The sequence below is a fragment of the Mytilus trossulus genome, chromosome 7 (assembly GCF_036588685.1).
Source record: "Mytilus trossulus isolate FHL-02 chromosome 7, PNRI_Mtr1.1.1.hap1, whole genome shotgun sequence".
Lineage (NCBI taxonomy): Eukaryota > Metazoa > Mollusca > Bivalvia > Mytilida > Mytilidae > Mytilus > Mytilus trossulus.
Genome location: NC_086379.1, coordinates 55,612,475 through 55,631,557, shown reverse-complemented (window position 1 = coordinate 55,631,557; position 19,083 = coordinate 55,612,475). Strand labels below are relative to the sequence as shown.

General features: G+C 31.6%; 1 protein-coding gene across 1 annotated transcript; it reads left to right on the top strand.

Moving 5' to 3' along the window:
- Positions 1-245: 245 nt before the first annotated feature.
- LOC134726535 (neuropeptide FF receptor 2-like) lies at positions 246-12,323 on the top strand. The gene is made up of 3 exons (XM_063590941.1): positions 246-434; positions 10,559-11,100; positions 12,042-12,323. The coding sequence occupies exons 1-3, from the start codon at positions 317-319 to the stop codon at positions 12,321-12,323; spliced, it is 942 nt and encodes a 313-aa protein (XP_063447011.1). The 5' UTR covers positions 246-316.
- The last annotated feature ends 6,760 nt before the right edge of the window (positions 12,324-19,083 follow it).

Here is a 19,083-nt window from a genome sequence, read left to right as displayed (position 1 = left end):
TGTACTCATTAAGGAAATAAAAAATGATATTCTCGAGTTCAAGAATTGTTTAATACTTATCGATATTTTCCACTTTTACGTATTTATATAAGACTCATTAGCAATTTTAAATTAAACGCAGGAGATTAAGAGGTATAATTGATTTTAAGCTCCCAGGTGTGTATAAAAATCAAACGACATATTCAAATAGAGTTAGTTGATCAGAATGACAATCGGCGTAGGTGATGCCTTGTTTATCACCTGTGTAGGAATTATCCTGTTATTTTCTGTTGTCTGTAATTTCTTGGTAATTTTCGTGGTATGGAGGAACAAAAAAATGAGAAATGTTACAAATATCCTTATATGTAATTTATCAGTCAGTGATATAATTCTTGCAGGGATTATCCTTCCTCAGAATCTCCATGATATATCACACGAAGATGATTTCCATGAGGGTAAGATTTATAATTTTGTATTTTACCAGTTTAGCCTTGTAATTTTTTAATCTTAAATCTTTGAAAAAATATCACATGAATACCGAACTCCGAAGAAAGTTAAAACGGACAGTCTCTTACGGAAAAAATCCAAAGCTCAAACACATCACACAAATGGATAACAACTATCATATTCATGACTTGGTACAGGCATTTTTCTTATTTGGATTAAACCTGGTTTTAAAACTAGCTTAACCTCCCACGTGTGACAGTCGCATAAAATTCCATCATATTGACAAAGATTTCTGATAAAAACCAAACCAACATTAAAGGTAAAAATATGAAATAGTAATAATCGCATTACAAATACCCAGATAAAAGCTGTTTTCGTTATAGTTGGGTTTTTGTTCACAAAAGACTCATCAGTGACAATCAAATCTAACAAGTTTAAATAGCAAAAAAAGGTTACGATAATTTATAATCTTTAGATAGTAGCATCGTGGTGTATATAGATAACATAGCTCAGGAGATGATACAGCAGATTGTTACCCAAAACATTTATTGTCCAATTAGGCGAAGCTGAGGTTGATAATATTTTATTGGAGGAGAACCAATCTAATCTACTACCCTCAAGGCTATGTCTACTTTATTTTGTTTGACTGGATGTTCTATCATTTTTGTCTATTACTGTTGAATTTAAACGGTAAAAACAACCTAAAAAAAAAAAAGAAGTTGTGGTATGACTGCAACTGAGACAATTCTGGACTAGAGACCAAAATGACACAGCAATTAACAACTATAGGTCACCGTACGGCATTCAACAACACCGCATAGTCAGCTATAAAAAGCCACGCAATGACAATGTAAAACAATTCCAACGAGAAAACTAACGGCCTTATTTATGTACAATGAACAAAAAACAAATATGTAACACATAAACAAACGAAAACCACTAAATTGCAGGCTCCTGACTTGGGACAAACATATACATACATAATGTGGCTGGGTGAAACGTGTTAGCGGAATGCCAAACCTCCCCTTACATGGGACATCGATATAACAATAAAACATTAGAAAGAACTATAAAAATTAATCAGTCGAAAAAGGATTAACTCATCAGAAGGACAAAAAACAAGTGGACGTGGCCGGGTACTTATACATCTAAACAAGAAAAAGACAAAAGGTAAAGATCTGAGATTACTCACAGTTAACTGACAGCTAGTTCAAAGTTCCTAGCAACTGATACAAAAAATGATGCATCAAGACTATATTACCAATTCGTACACATCCAACATCATAAAAGTTTATATAAAAAAAACAACAGAATATTTTTTTTCACACCTTTGCCTTATAGTTTTTTATTGGTTGATCTAAACTAGACTTTTCACAAAAATAGTTGCATTTCCCCATTGTTGTACAATGTGAAAATACCTATACCATGTATCCGTATGCAGTTTGTCCTGATATCACAATAATAATTCTTACTTTTTGTCCATTCATCAGAAATCGCAATTACAAATGAACGCGTTAACTTCTGAATTTACAGTACTACTAACTAGTATCAACAAAAAACAGCCCATTGCATTTAATTTTTAAATTGTTTTACAAACGTAGCATCAATATTCGTATCATCGCTTCTTCAGACAACGGTTTGTGAACATATTTTTACTTTCTTATCGCAGGCATACACGTTTAAAGTTTAAGATTTGCTCCTATGAAATAATCTGAAATGAAATTTTACCAAACGTGGGTGAAATAAGGAAGGACGACAAGCATTAAACACTCAAGTGTTCCTGATTCCAAAGTCATAATTCTAATTTTTCAATTTTAGAACTTTCTATGTCGTGCAACAATAGTTTAAACGCTTACATTTGGAGAATATTTATCCCAGTTGATAAAATATTCTATGAGTTCCGTTCCCTATAATGATTTCATCACAGATAGTTTCTACCTACATGAAAGCTATTTAACCAATGGTTCATATTGCTAACGATGCTTAATTAGCCTATTAATCCTCTTGTAGAAATTAAGCACATGATTGTAGTTATAGTGTGCTGGATCATATCATTCAGAACAAACACAATTTTATTTCATGTATAAAGTATATACATAATAATTTCCCCCAATGGATCTGTTTGATGCTCAAATTTTCCATTACTGATTTCACCATAGATAGTTGCTACACAAGGAAGCTATTTAACCAGCGTTTCAAAATGGTAACGATGTTAATTAGTCTGTTAATTCTCGCGTAGAAATTAAGCACATGTTAGTAATTCTAATATAGTTGATAATATCATTCAGAACAACACAATTGTGTTTCCATGAAATAATCTTCCAAGTAAGTCGGTTTATTACTGCCAGATTCTTCAAAAAAAAGGCTTTGTTTTTTCTCATACATAATTTTAGTCTTGTACATTTCATCTTAAAACTTTTGAGTAAAAGTAAAAATTACAGAAAAAAAATGCATTCCGAGGAAAATTCAAAAAGGAAATTCCCTATTAATTAAATGACAAAATCGAAAGCTCAAACACATTAAACGAATGAATAGCATTTTTAACATAAGCTATTTTTGGTTATTTTATTTTTTACCGATGTTAAGGATGTACTTAGGTGAGGTTTTGGAATTTGTTTAAATGTTCAGACTCTCTGGTGTTTTTATCCATTCGATACAATATAAAATATCTAGCCCCATATCACTTATTTCTTTTTTCATATAAGACGTAATAGCTCCTGAAAGGCCATTTACCAAAATGTAAGAAGAATCTTGATTTTCTTTCTTTTGTTTTGAAACCCAAATAATAACAATGTAAATATAAGGTAAAAGTCCGCGTCAGTCTTTTCCTGCCATATTTTTAATCACAAATATCTCGAAAAGAAGGTCCATGACCTATCAATAGTTTTAGCTTATTTTTTTTATCCTTAATTGATGCTATACCAGCTTATAGTAATAATATCAAATTCTTAATTTGTTAATGTTTACCCAACCTCACCTAAGTATATCCTCAACATCTCGTAAACCGATTAAGAAAAGACAAATCACTGCAAAATAAGGCAATCCCATGAAATCCAAAGGGAGCGAGACCAGTTCCCTTTAACAAGATAAACATCTCATGATATGGATGTATCATTTACCGTGCGAATTCCTATTTGATTCGGTAAAATTTCCTTAGAGGGAAGAGTTTGTTTGAGATTGTATTAATGTATTGTTTGAAATTTCAGATTTTATAAAATCGGAATTTTGAAGCAACTAATCTTTTTGAAAAAAATAGTATTGCATCGAATTTTCCCCAGAAACAATGTAATTAATTGAAATCTCGTTTTCAATAGTTTCTAATATGAAAAGTAAAGCATTTAAGTAACTATGTTTTGTAATTCAAAATAGAAATTACAAACTCTTTTCATTACTGTTCAATCCAAGCGATACCTGAACAGTGTCAAATCAAAATAAGAACTATATTTTTTAAACATATAAAGTCAATTCCATCATTTTTGTACCGGATTCATATTTATCAGATAATCTTTTCAAACACGTCTATTGTCTAAAAATAAAAGTATTAGTAAATGAACGCTACCTGTTTAATAAATGTAAAAATGTTCCTCCTGCCAGCAGTTGAAAGTACCAATTATCGTAATTACTCGCGCATTGGCATCGTTTAACAACCCTATTTATTTCTTTTACAAACATTTCATTATGAATTTTATAAAGCTTTGCAAATATGTTTTTAGATATAAAAACAAGTAATTATACTTTTTGTATACAGAAGAGACCTAGTTTGTAATTAATAGAAAATACATGTTATGCTAATCAAGAACGATTGATTTTGGTTTATGAGATGAATTTAAATTTCAAGAAATGAACGTAAATGAAAGGTTTGCACAAACAATTCAAATACTACCAAAATATTGTTTTACTTAAAAAGGAGAACTTATTGATAACTATTGTTGGATACTAACAACAGTAGATATCGATCTTTTACAATAAAATTAACGGTACCAATTTTTTTGCACCAGATGCGCATTTCGACAATACATGTCTCTTCAGTGATGTTCGTGGCCAAAATATTTGAAATCCAAAGCTTATATAAAAGATGAAGAGTTATAATCCAAAAGGTCCAAAAAGTATAGCCAAATCCGTGAAAGGAATCAGAGCTTTGCATGAGGGAGATACATTCCTTAATTTAATAAATGTATTCGTAGATAGTAGATGTGTTTGTGTTCTGTTAAATTGTTCCCTTTGAAATTGTTATACGATGATGACTGATGTACCCATGTATTGCATATTTTGTTTAACGCTTCAATGTAAATAAACGGAATTTGATGAGACTGTCATTAAAGTGAGAGGGTTAGCGCTATAGAACCAGGTTTAATCCACCATTTTCTACATTTGAAAATGCCTGTACCAAGTCAGGAATATGACAGTTCTCGTCCATTCGTTTTTGATGCGTTTTGTTATTTGATTTTGCCATGTGATTATGGACTTTCCGAATTGATTTTCCTCTAAGTTCAGTATTTTTGTGATTTTACTTTTTATAATAATTTGTAATATTTTGTAACAGCAAATTTTGATAACACAAAAAATCCGTGTTTTTATGCCAGTATCGAAGCACTGGCTACTGGGCTGGTGATACCCTTGGAGACTAAAAGTCCACCAGCAGAGGCATCGACCCAGAGGTAGTAATAAAATTAACGGTACCAATTTTCTTGCACCAGATGCGCATTTCGACAATACAGAATACAATACAAATTAAAAATCAATTGTTCAGAGAACAATTGAAGGTCTTTCCACTGAAAACAATGTATTTTGATATGAAAGTTGTAAAATTAAGTTTAAAATGTCATTTCAATCCTCAACTGATAGGTTATTGTACGCTGATTCCAGAAATATATGGTTTCTATACAATATTTTTTAAACAAGAGAGATAATTTGTTACTTCCGGTTTAAAAATTGTTACTTCCGATAATATTTGAATATTTAATTGACACTGATTCCAAAAAGATCTGGTTCTATATACTTTTTTATTAATAAAGTACAAAAAATAGCTACTTCCGGTTTACACAAGGTCACTTCCAGTGGTTTTTTCAAGGTTAAATGGTTTGATACCTTTCGCCAAAAGTCTCATGGCTATATCATGTATACATATGAGCTGAAAGCAAAGGTCAAAAACTAGAACGTCAAATTAATCTATGACCTTGGGATCAATTTCAAGGTCATAAACCAAGGACCTCAAATCAAAAGACCATAGGTCTTAATTATATTTGGTTAATCAGTTATATCACCATACGCATATTTTTAAATACAAGAGGGGAGAAAACTCACTTTTACGTTCAACGTACCCTTGCAATTAAAATTTACGTGTTACGACATGTCTCAACTAACAATTTAGAAAAAAATATTTGTCGATATCTTATACGGTTTCTGGAAATTAGTGGAAATAAGCCAAATTCAAAAATTAGAATATGACCTTGACCTTTAACCTTGACCTAATTTTTATTTTTTTGGACCAAGGACCTCAAATCAAAAGATCCTTGGTCTCTAGCACTTATGGTTTACAAGATAGAAATGCATATCACTTATATCAAATGCATAATGGGAAATAACTCTCATATGGAGTGTTCACATCACTTCGGTCAAAATAGGACAAATCATGCGAAGGATATAACAAGCAATTTTGTAAAATAAATTTGTCATAATATTTTACGGTTGCGAAGGAGTTGCGCTAACAATGGAAACAGTGTTTGGGGAGATAACTCCTACAAAGAAAAGTATTCGTTTACGCAGGGTAAATTTTAAAAGCGCATAAACTGTTCGATATCATATCCCAAATATCTAAGCGACATATTGCGAAACAAATGTTTATCGCAAGAACAAAATTTGGCGGAAGAAAAAAAAAAATAATCAGAAGAAAAACAATAGGTCTTTCCACAGAAAAGTGGAAAGACCTAATTATTAACACAGATGGATGAATTAAAAACTAGTATCTATGAAAATAAACTCTCCAATAGTCTCCTTTTTATTTTTCAGCACAAACTTTCCCCTTCAGCGTATTGTGTTAAGGTATCTCAGTTAATTTGTTTTGGTCGTTCACATTCGCACTATACACAATTCATTCATTTGTGCTCCCAAAACGAGTTATTATGAAGAACGACTGAATTCAAAACGACAAATGGTTTACAATCCACATCAACTAATTTAATCCTGTTATCTATGATGTGTTTACTTACAACCACTTGGTCGATGCCACTGCTGGTTGAGTTTTATTCCCCGAGGGTATCACCAGCCCAGTAGTTAGCACTTCTGTGCTGACATGAACTATTATTGTTATGGTCATATTAATAAATTAACTGTTTACAAAACTTTAGAATTTTTGAAATATTAAGGCTTTTCTACCTCAGGAAAAGATTACCTCAGCTGTATTTTGCAAAATGTTTAGGAATTTTGGTTCTCAATGCTCTTCAACTTCGTACTTTATTTGGCCTTTTTAACACCTTGGGATTCGAACGTCACTGATGAGTTTTTGTAGACAAAACGTGCGTCTGGCGTAAATACAAAATTCAATTTTTGTATCTATGACTAGTTTATTTACTCATTAGCGACATGTTGTCTAGTATCTTTCGCCCCTCTTTGTCGCATTCTTTAATCTTTAGATAAAAGTATATTTGTTGATATGTTGATTTAAACAAAAATGTATAATTCCTGATTGTGACATTTTAATTGATTGCTAGTGATATACCCTGTCGACGCAACTCTGGTCTGAATCCTTTTGGAGTTGGTGCGATTCTTATGTTTTTGATCTGTTTTTTTCTAATCGACTTATGTGATTTGACATCGGTAAACAAAGGCAACAGTAGTATACCGCTGTTCAAAACTCATCAATCCATAGACAAAAAACTAAATCGGGGTAACAAACTAAAACCGAGGGAAACGCATTGAATATAAGAGAAGAACAACGACATAACACTAAAATGTAATACACACAGAAACGGACCGAGCATCAGACAAAATCCCACGAGAATAACAAATATAACAACTGTCGCTTTAATGTATTTCTAGAAACACGCTTGGATCTTTTACGGTGAATAGGTTCCAGGCTTACAATTAAATACACCAGATGCGCTTTTCGTCTTAATAAGACTCATCAGTGACGCTAAGATCAAAATAGTTATAAAGCCAAAGAAGTACGAAGTTGAAGAGCATTGAGAACTTAAAATTCCAAATAGTTACACCAAATACGGTTTAGGTAAAATGCCCTAAAAACAAGCTTTTAGGTAGGGTATGTTTCATTTTTCATACTTCACAAATTGCCGGCACATTCAGAAGAACGATGTCCAGTCCATAGCTCAGGATTTCCATAGACTGAGAGCGTTTGGTTTCCTGCTATGAATAAGAATACAAATGATAAAACGTAATTAAGAAATAATTCATGGGGGCTTGAATATATCGTGATTTTACCACGGGTTGGCTCTTTATGACAAATATTTAACCTGAGCCATAGCGAGGTTTAAAATATCGGCACCAAGGGACAACCCGTGGTAAAATCAAGATATTTTCAAGCCCCTATCTAATAGGACAAATACGGAAATTATTTTGAATCTAAGCGCTCTAGGTGAAGGTAGTATTTGCCGTTCTAGTAAATCAACGTACTTTTAAATTGACGTAAAAGAACGGAGCAAACTGAATAAGTGACATCCTTAAACTGTTATCAATAAAGTATTTAGATAGATTTGGATGCATATAAATGACAATTGTACTTATAAGTGTTTAAAAAATGGCTTATATAACACATTTTAGCATCGTTTGTTTTACGTTTCCTTGTTTGTGACGATTTTCGCGTTCACGAGCGTATATTATCCCGTAAAATGCTTGTATTTAACGTCATAGTTCTATGACGTCTGGTAGCTCATCATGAAAAAAGCATATGACGTGGGAGTACGATCGGAACAGCCTAAACAATATATTCATATTTTACCACGGGTGTGTACTCAACGCGTTTGAAGGACGTCGTGTTAGAATCCATCATAAATAACTTTAACATTTCAACTATTGTTATTTAAGAAGTTATTTCAACATCAAGTTTTTCAACAGAGTAATAAATAGTCCGTCCCCCTGGTTAAAAGACATGAACTTTCATTCTACGATTTCTGTTCGTTGTGTTTATTTTGTACGTATTGACTCCAAGTATGTTCATCCCAAAGCATTGTTTATTCAAATGAATCAAATATATGTCGGTCCTTTTGATAATTAGTTTTAGAGAATAAAGATATATCTAAAGTATAATACAATGTATAGGAGAACCATGCATATCACTGCAACGCTATAGTAAAATGTATTCAGAATAGGACGTTTACTTTGGATCAAAAAGGGAGCAAATTGATAAACATAGTTATATGGTTTGACCCTTTTCATGACGATGTGTTATTGTCCTTCACTTAATTGCAAAATTAGAAAAAAATAAGTTTAAAATGTTCCGAACGACTTCTTTCTTGTTTTCAGTCTTTAAGAAAACACCAAGAAACAGTGTCGGGAAACCGGATGTTTTGACTGCAGTACGCAGTAACCTGGATAATGAAAAAAACCTTGCATCTTTATTGGACAAGAAGAAAATTGTGCTTCGTTTGTGCTTAATCAATTGAAAAGAAACATAGAGCGATCGGTTTTATAACTGTAAAACTTACGAAACAAAACAAAATCAGTTTGATTGATTTTTCGCATGTCATTTTCTCGATAAATTATTCTGCATCCGAACAAAATCAACCGATTCACGCGAAAAAAACTTAGATATTTATTATTTTCTAGTATATTTTACTGACTTTATAATCGTATATATCTTCTGGTATTCGTGTTACTAAAAAAATGAGCTTATTGGGCTAACCATTGCACTAAGCTAATGAGTTGATCTCATGATTTTTTTCTGATCTAAATTTCTTTATCTTCTATTTTACTTTATTTGTATGTAGAGTGATAAATAGTATTGTGAAAAAAAATCCATTGAGATACATAAATACATTGTTGGAAAGCTGATAGTCAACATTTATATCGTTATTATAATGTCTTTTCTTTGTTTAATCTGCATCATAGTAATGCTATATCTTATTTCATTATTTCAAATTGTATGTGATATTCAAGAACATATCTTAAGTAATTGTAACATGATATTCAAACATATATATATCTAGCTCTGTTCACTTTTACTTAATAAGTAAATTTAAGATGTGTATGAGTCATAAGTAATTTGTTAATCTTCCGTTCTATACAATTTAGAAAATTGGTTTCTAGAAACTTAAACATACACATTTAAAACAGCAAAAACAATTGTTGCCATCAAAACGCAATAAATTTAAAGAAGAATTTTTTTTTTAGTGTTTTAGAATATACGATCTCGCATGTCAGTCTGATGTAGGGAATCCGAACATAACATCCTAGGTCTGATAAATAAAGAGTTTTGATTTTAACTATTACATTTTTTGTTTATTTCCACATGCCCGATTTTTTTACCCGCAGAAAGGACGGAGCTCGTCATTGCTTCACTAGCCTATTCCCCACTTTGTGTCATATGACTAGTTACAATGTAATTCAACTGAGAGAATTCGAAAATATAATTAAAGTTCAAACTAATAATTACTAATTATGAAATACAAATAAATACTTCCCTTTCCCCCTACAAGATTACAAAAAACAAAACTAACCGTATTTTTGTTTTTTGTTGCCGCAAAGCACACAGTACCTCTAACGAACGTTTTAAATTTATTGATTTACAGCTGTAGGATATGTCCTCGTTTGCATCTCCATGCTTTTACAGTTTTTAAAATTAAACTAAATCGGTTATGAAAATGAAATCCGTAATGTATAAAGTAGCGTCTAGTACAATAAAACAATCTATCAAAAGCTATATAATCTTAAATCAGCAATCTCTATGTCTATATATGAATGATACGTGATATATTAGATATCAGGTAATTTTGTCATGCAGATATAAGTGGTAAAAAGAAATAATAACTGACAGAAACAAATGATTCAGTTGTGGCAACTTGGTAGACAAATAAAGAATAACTAGATTGAATCTAATGTAGCATTGAATTAACGAAATTTGTGTATTTAATTATCTTAATTTTTAAACGACTATAACTATACATTTATTTATTTACAGGTCCCCTCCTATGCAAAGTTGCTTTTGCCTTTCCCATTTTGTGTATTACATCAGCGTCATATACTTTAGCAACAATGGCGTTTGAGAGACGAAATTGTATAGTGGATAGTCTAAAGACCCAAATAACGAACAGACATTGCAAATTTATTATCCCTTGTGTTTGGGTTATAGCTTTCCTTGCCGCTACTCCTACCATTATAGAATTCCAGGTTGTAGATCAACAGACAATAGAGGGCAACCAAACAGAAACACATAAAGCTTGCAATAGCGATATGGTACCCCGTGCCTTTGTGATTGGAAACGGAATAATGCTACTGTTTGTAACATATATCGTACCACTGGTTATCATTTTATACAACTATTCAAGGATAATATATTTTGTTGTTCAACAAACCAGATCATCTGCAGACCAAACGACAACAGCAGCCGCTGCCAATTCAACTATTTTGAAAAAGAAAATGAAGATAATTAAAATGTTAATAATTGTAGCAGTATTGTTTGCCATGAGCTGGTTACCTTATTTCATCACACTTATAATTGCAGTAAGTTGTTTTGGGGAAATTTTTATGATATGATATATAACGATGTATATTGAAATGTATTGTGCCTACCATATCATACGATTGTAAAACTAAACAATTACCAAACTCAGGTGACAGTACTTTAACGATATCCAAATCATATTAATCGATTAGGATGAGACACATAGGAAACAACATCATATAAGGTATTGTATGCACTCAAATAGAAGTAAGACTGGTTCAATAACAGGGTAAGCAGATCATACTATGCACACATCACCAGCCATGAGAATTTATGAAGATTCAAGGTTACAATCGGTGATGAAGGACGGAGCTGTTGGAAAAGTTTTTTATGTAAAATCACACCCTTGTTAACGGAGTTAGTAAAGTGTAGATATGCCCGAGAGTAACGTTTTAACTGAGATATGTAATCCTTTTCAGATGAGGAGAAAGAATTTTCCTGCTGACAAATTGGAACTTTTTTTGAAATTTGAAATCATCATGTTTGTCAAAGATTTAGTTGAACCGATTTATTAAATTTCATAACTATTTTGCTTTTTCTCGGCGACCAATTTTCATCAATTGGGGAAACCGGAGAGACCAGAATTAACTTACTACTAGTACCTTATGTCGTAAAACTGACAAACCCTAGTCACTTAAGATCACCTGTTGAATATATCCCCTCATAATTTTTGCTATAGGTCAACAATGAGACATAATATTGTTTATAGATCAAAAACACTTTATTGATTTGTTTAATCATAATTTGTTACCTGCTCTAGAATACATGATCAAGGTTATTGCAACATTATGTGCCATGCTATCCGAAATCGAGAACAGAAAAGCAATCCTTATATTTTATAAAGAAAATACAGATATTTCAATTATGAATCGGGACAATACATTCCTTGCTTTTCCATTATATATTAAACCTCATTGTAATCAAATTATTATTATTTCAGAAAAGCACAGGGAGTGATGGAAGTGAAAGCGCCAGTTCAGTTACATTTTTGGTAAAGATAGCCTTAGCCGCATTCAGCACCGCGTACAATGTTGTTCTATACGTTACATTTAATCCTATGTTTCGACAGGCCTTTTTACGTATATTTATGTGTAACAGAAAGAAACAAAATAAAATTGCAGCGGTGTCAGATCTGGATACACAAAACCGTCCTAATGAAAGATCATGTGGTGTTCTCGCTACAGCAAATACATCGGTGGACAATACGTCTTGTCAGCCTTAATTGACAGGAAAAAAATGTCACAATGACACAATTGTACCAAAAACATGATTACGACTATTGATTCGAATTTCTTATTCGTAACTGAAGATTTCAAATAGTTCAAATGAACTTTTGAAAATTGAACATTTCCAATGACTTTAATGTAGTGATCTATGTGTTTCATTTCATACCCAAATAATTCCTTGCACTCTTCCCCAAATATTTTCTTGGAACAAAGCAGAATTTAACTGAGCAAATCGTTTGAGAATAATAATCTTTGATGAAAATATTTAAAAAAAAAGCAAGTATTAAGGAGGAGATCTGAAAAGTAATTCATTTTTTTTTTAAAATCACTGAAATTTTTATATTTTAGTAATTTGAGACCATATCCGTTAGAGAATATTTGTGACTTATGCTGTTCTTTGATAAAAAGTAGAATTTACTTGACATGACTACATATGGATACACTCATTTTCACTATAACGTATTGTCACTGCTCTCTACAAAAATATATAAATATTTAAATGACTGGATCGATACCACTGCTGGTGGATAACTGCTCCCAGATGGCTTTACAATGTACAAGCTCATTATTTAGATCTTATGTACCTAGACCTAAATTATCATTGATATGGTCAAACTTATAAATTGAATGTCTGCAAACCATTACATTTTTCGGAATACGAAATATTTCAACCCCAGGAATATATCCCAAACAATAGAATAAGTGACCAATTCGCCTTCAAATCATATTCAAATTTCTTTCAAATCGTGAGTCGGTGATTTGTTATAGAACCATAACTTGCGATTCATTAGAGAATTTATAAACACATCAGAATTCGCCAACTTCCCCAAAACTGATGTTTTTTGTGCTTCCTTTCAATTGTATAATTGGTTAACAATTTGTTTCTGTTATTGCGTTATTTCTTAATGATTTGTTTACTTGGAATATTGTATGATAATTTTCAAAAAGATTTCTAAATTTGTAATATTTGTTAGCTAAAAATATTGTGGATTCGTTATGAACTGTTTACCTAAAACATAATAAGAAAGATTTGGAGGCAATTTGTTGGTGATGCAGTTGTGATTTATTAGCTATTTTGCATGTGAAATTTATTATTTTCAAAGCATAAAGATATTTGAATATTTTGGTATTATTTGATTCAATGATTTGACCTTCCATTTGTTTTTTGATTGCTTCCACTTTATTTGTCAGAACCTATCGGACTTTTTAGTCATCAATGCTTGATTTAACCTGTTTAACTTTATTGTAAGGACCATACTGACTTGTCTTTTGGTGATTAAACGCACGTCTGGCAAACATTATGCTTAATCATCTTATCCATTATGAGTTTATTGACAACACCAACCGCTGGATTGATGCAATAGGTTACCGAAGGTATCAGTAGTCCAGTAAACAGCACTTCTGAGTTGTTATGAATTATCATTGATATTGTATAATTAGAAATTACCTATAAACAAAAACTTCAACATTTCCTCGAAATACTAAAGGTGTTTAACCGCAGGAATGAATATCATTTGCTCAATTTTGATAAATCTTTCTTAATTGTTGGTCTTCAATGCTCTATTTCTTCGTTCTCTATATATTTTGTTTTATTACAGTGTCAATGAAGGAAATTGTCTGGCGTTTAAAATTTCCATCCTCTATATTATGAGTATATCTGCGACTTGAAATAATTTCCTTTTGATGTGTTTAAAGTTTTTTTTTCAAAGCAGATTTGATGAAGCAAATATTTAATCATAAAATGACGGAATAAAAACAAATTATTCCTGTAGAGAACATATAGTATCATCAGGTTTCTGTGTTTCTGTAGAATATTACTTCAATCATACGATATGAATAAGCGAACAAATCAAAGTTGTTATTGCGAGGAATAGACCAATTTGTATACTTTAAAATACAATCTTCGTTCTAATTGAAGGATATTTGTTTTGTTGTTGTCACGAACTTCTCTTTTTGCAAGTTCATGATGACATTCTGCCATAATGTCGATACAAACTGTTCATTAAATAAGTTAATGTGAGAAGCCTTAATCTTCAAATATAGTAGAATCAGTGTCTACCTCAAAGTAGAAAACACATTCATTTTAGCTCTTTTACCACAGGAAAGAACCCTATTGTATGACACGGTTATATCATGATGACAGCCGTAAAAGGTACATCACTTTTAATGTCATGATAAAATTGCGCCACCTACATTATTGAAAGATGAAATTCTTTTGTCGTAGTTATAAGAATCACAGGCACGTATTATCGAAACATGTATATGATAACACACATATATTTTTTTACATTAAATATCACTCTCTTTACAACCACAAGTTTAGATCTCGTTTTTATTCTGCAGTCTCCGAGTGGTTCGTCAGTTGAGTGGTCAGTGTTTTGCTGTTATAGCTTTTTTATATTCGCGGTTAATAAACTTATTAAATCAAATATTAAGAAACTTATGGACAACTCTCACATGCAAAGTCGAATTCGTGGAAATTGTATTTTTATTTCATTTTGTTTTGGTCCTCAGATCCTTCATCACCAAAGTTTGAGCAGAAAGTTTATGAACAAGGGTTATGTCAAAGAACTGTTCGTCCTTTTACTAAAATAAAAAGTCATCGAAAGACATCAAGACCATGTTGATAAATATACAAGATTTTCTTGAAGTATAGATTATAGGTAATGACGTTCGTTTATTTGTCCATGTAAATGAATGACCTTAACCGTGTGATTCATTTTTGTTAATGTTATTTTGTCTTTTAAACATGTTTCCATTCGAGCGTCACTGATAAGTCTTTTGTAGACGAAATTTTAGCTGCTGTTCCCTTATTTTTGACATTTTTACCTTTTATGTCTATTTGTTTTTCTCAAACAGTGTTGTCAATATAATGTGTGTTATGCTTGTGTAAGAGGTACAAGTAAGAGGTTTTGCTAGCTATAAAACCAAGCTTATACCATCATATTTTACATAAGGAAATGCCTACACCAAGTCAGGAATATGACTTTTTCCCCATTAATCTTCCATAAGTTTGATTGGCGTTTGATCTAGAGATTTGATATGGGACTTTCCAATTCGCATGTCCTTGGAATTTGGGATATTTTATGTTTACCTTTTCTAAATTCTTTTCGCTTTTTGTGATTGTCTGGATAAATCTTTAAAACTATGGGTAGAAGTTTAGCTTTTATCCCATTTTCCCTTGTATTTGAAAAAGTCTCCAATTACCTTTGCAGTATATCAGATATCAACGGAGTTTCTATGAGTATAATATTATATATTGCTACTGTACTATAATAGATAATATTGTGGTATGTATATAAATAAACTCATCATAGATACCAGGATTGAAATTTTGTATTTACGCCAGACGCGCGTTTCGCTTACAAAAGACTCATCAATGACGCTCGAATCATTAAAAAATGTTAAAAGTTGGTATGTATAATACTTCATTATAACCAGTATATTATATATTCATAAAGTTTAGGCATATGATTTCAACAATGCGGAAAACTCTTTTTTAGTAACCACCTTGTATTCATGATTGATTTGATTTTTTTAATAAGAATTTCTTTGATTTGCACCGATATAGACCTATTATTTTATGCATAATTGCACACTTTCAGAAAGAAATTGAGTTGAGAAATATTAAGAAATCAAACAGTTAGAAATATAATCAATACGCCTTTGAATTGATATCATAAACAGACCTATACAAACTTATTTCATTAATCAAATGAAGCCACAGTAGCTTTGCGATATTTTACTACATGGTACTCTGAAAACTGAACAGAAGCAGTTGTGGAAATAACAAAAAGAAGCAGACGAGAAATTTGTTTGCGAAAATTTTTTAAAATTAATTTGATTATATTTTGCTGCATAATGTTTCGATAATCGATAATTGGGAAAATAGGTCAATTTTGCTTGACTTTCTTTGTTATGACACAATTACATATTATATAAATTGAGGACATACTAGTACTGAAAAGCACAAGAAAATGTAATAAAAAATGTTATTAAGTTACTTAATGATGGATTTTATATACTTATCTATATTTAACCCCGAATGACCCTAAACGGCAGATTGAGTTTAGTCTTTAGTTTTCTATTTTGTGTGTTGTGTTCTATAATTTGTTTGTTTGTCATTTTCCTTTTAGCCATGACGTAATCAGTTTATTTTCGATCTTTGAGTTTGACTGTCCCTCTGGTATCTTTTGTCCCTCTTATGTCATACATTCATGATCTTTTTAAAACTTTACCCTCTCTTCTGAAAATATAAACTGAACTTAAACCCAACGTGATAGGAATTATGTGTAAAAGATCAACTTACATAAAAGATCACCTACATAAAAACAACCCACTTAAACTATTGGGTCAACTCTTTTATCTCTTTTTAAAGAAACAAAAGAAGGAAAAATGTTTTCGTAGGTTTCAATTTTTGGGATGATGGAAAAGGATGGAATGTTAATTTGATTTAACACTTTTATAAAACATTGCATTATCATCTTTACTGTTTGCAATTGCATCGTCAATCATCCCTAGACTAAGTACAGCAATTATTACTAAATATATTAGTTTTTGACATCTTGTAGTACGAATTGTCTTTTTAAAATGAAATGGTATTGCTATTGTATTTTTTTTTAAAGAAAATTGTGTCATCGATTTCTTTAGTATAGTAGGGACGACATCAAAAGTCAATGAAGGATAAAAAACGTCATTCAAATATTTTGGGGTTGGGGTCAAAATTGCTGCAAGTTCTTATTTAATTGACATCGATTTTATATATATCCTTATTGGTCAATCATTTTTTTCCCAAATTAATATAAGAAAGGGGGGTGATGGGTGGTGTGTGTGTGTGGGGGAGGGGGGAGGGGGGCGGGGTCAGTGAAAAAAACTTTTTTTTTTTTTTATGCAACATTGATAATTTGATATAGGGAAATATAATCTTGACGTCGAGATTTAATTGTGCTTTGAGTTCTTGGTTTTGACGTATACAAAAACACTGATGCTTTAATGATTTACAACAAGAACGATATCGGTCGTCTTCAGTATTAAATACCAAAAAATAGTCAGTGGTAAAAACACATCATTTTTATATCGTAGCACATAGTTTTTAGAAAAGGCAACTGAATAGATTTATGATCATTTTTGGCGGAATGTGCATTCTCCATAGATATTTGCACTTCTTTCTACATAATATTCAATTTTCCGTCAAAACAAAAGTTCTCAGTTTTTTTTGTTGTATCAACGTTTAGATAATGATGATGATGATGATGTTGATGATGATGATGATGATGATGATGATGATGATGATGATGATGATGATGATGATGATGATGATGATGATGATGATGATGATGATGATGATGATGATGATGATGATGATGATGATGATGATGATGATGATGATGATGATGATGATGATGATGATGATGATGATGATGATGATGATGATGATGATGATGATGATGATGATGATGATGATGATGATGATGATGATGATGATGATGATGATGATGATGATGATGATGATGATGATGATGATGATGATGATGATGATGATGATGATGATGATGATGATGATGATGATGATGATGATGATGATGATGATGATGATGATGATGATGATGATGATGATGATGATGATGATGATGATGATGATGATGATGATGATGATGATGATGATGATGATGATGATGATGATGATGATGATGATGATGATGATGATGATGATGATGATGATGATGATGATGATGATGATGATGATGATGATGATGATGATGATGATGATGATGATGATGATGATGATGATGATGATGATGATGATGATGATGATGATGATGATGATGATGATGATGATTATGGAACGCCGGAACTGTCTTATAGTGTAAATATTTAATGTGTTTTGTCGCTTTGCCTTTACGTCCTGTCATTTCTTCTTTATGTTAGGTGCATATGCCCTTATATCCTGATATGGCATCTCTGTGTTATGTCAAATTAGTAATTTGTTTGGTCAAACAATTGTATGATATGTCATTTCTAAACTTTGTTGTGTAAAATATGCATTATGCTGTAACTACTATATATTCTGTGAATACATCGGAACTTTATGATCAACCACCTTTAAATTCTATCGTATTTTATCTATGTTGTGTTTATTCTTCTTTCACGTAAGTCAGTTAATAATTGCGTCCTGTCTCACGTGTTATTGTTAGGTCAAATGTTCTCAACATTTTGTTTTGATACACCTTTGTTCTATGTAAATCTCACGATATTATAGTCTTTTGGCGTTATGTTGTGTTTATACATATGTATCTCCAGTGAAAAACATAATACATCATGGTATAATTCATATGCGTTTTGTCGTACAGTTGATACTCTCTGTGAGCATGCATTATGTCATGTGCAAATGCCTTTTACACTATGTGCAAGCAACTAATACCTTATGTGCAAACCTCGTTTACCTTATGTGCAAACATTGTTCATTCTATGTGCAAACATCGTTCACCCTATGTGCAAACATCTTTCATCCTATGTACAAACAGCGTTTACCTTATGTGCAAACACCTATTACGTTATGTGCAAATACCTATTAGTTATATATAAAAACTACATCATTATGTACAAACACTATTACGTTATGTTCAAACACTATTACGTTATGTGCAAATACCGCTTACATTATGTGCAAACACCGATTACGCTATGTGCAAATGGCTATTACATTATGTCAAAACATCTATTACGTTAGGTGCAAACACCTATTACGTTATGTCC

Bases quoted from the DNA above. Each gene is read 5' to 3' on its own strand.
- LOC134726535 (XM_063590941.1), top strand. From the start codon at position 317: ATGAGAAATGTTACAAATATCCTTATATGTAATTTATCAGTCAGTGAT. The intron at 435-10,558 runs GTAAGATTTATA...ATTTATTTACAG, and splicing joins CGAAGATGATTTCCATGAGG to GTCCCCTCCTATGCAAAGTT. The intron at 11,101-12,041 runs GTAAGTTGTTTT...TTATTATTTCAG, and splicing joins TCATCACACTTATAATTGCA to AAAAGCACAGGGAGTGATGG.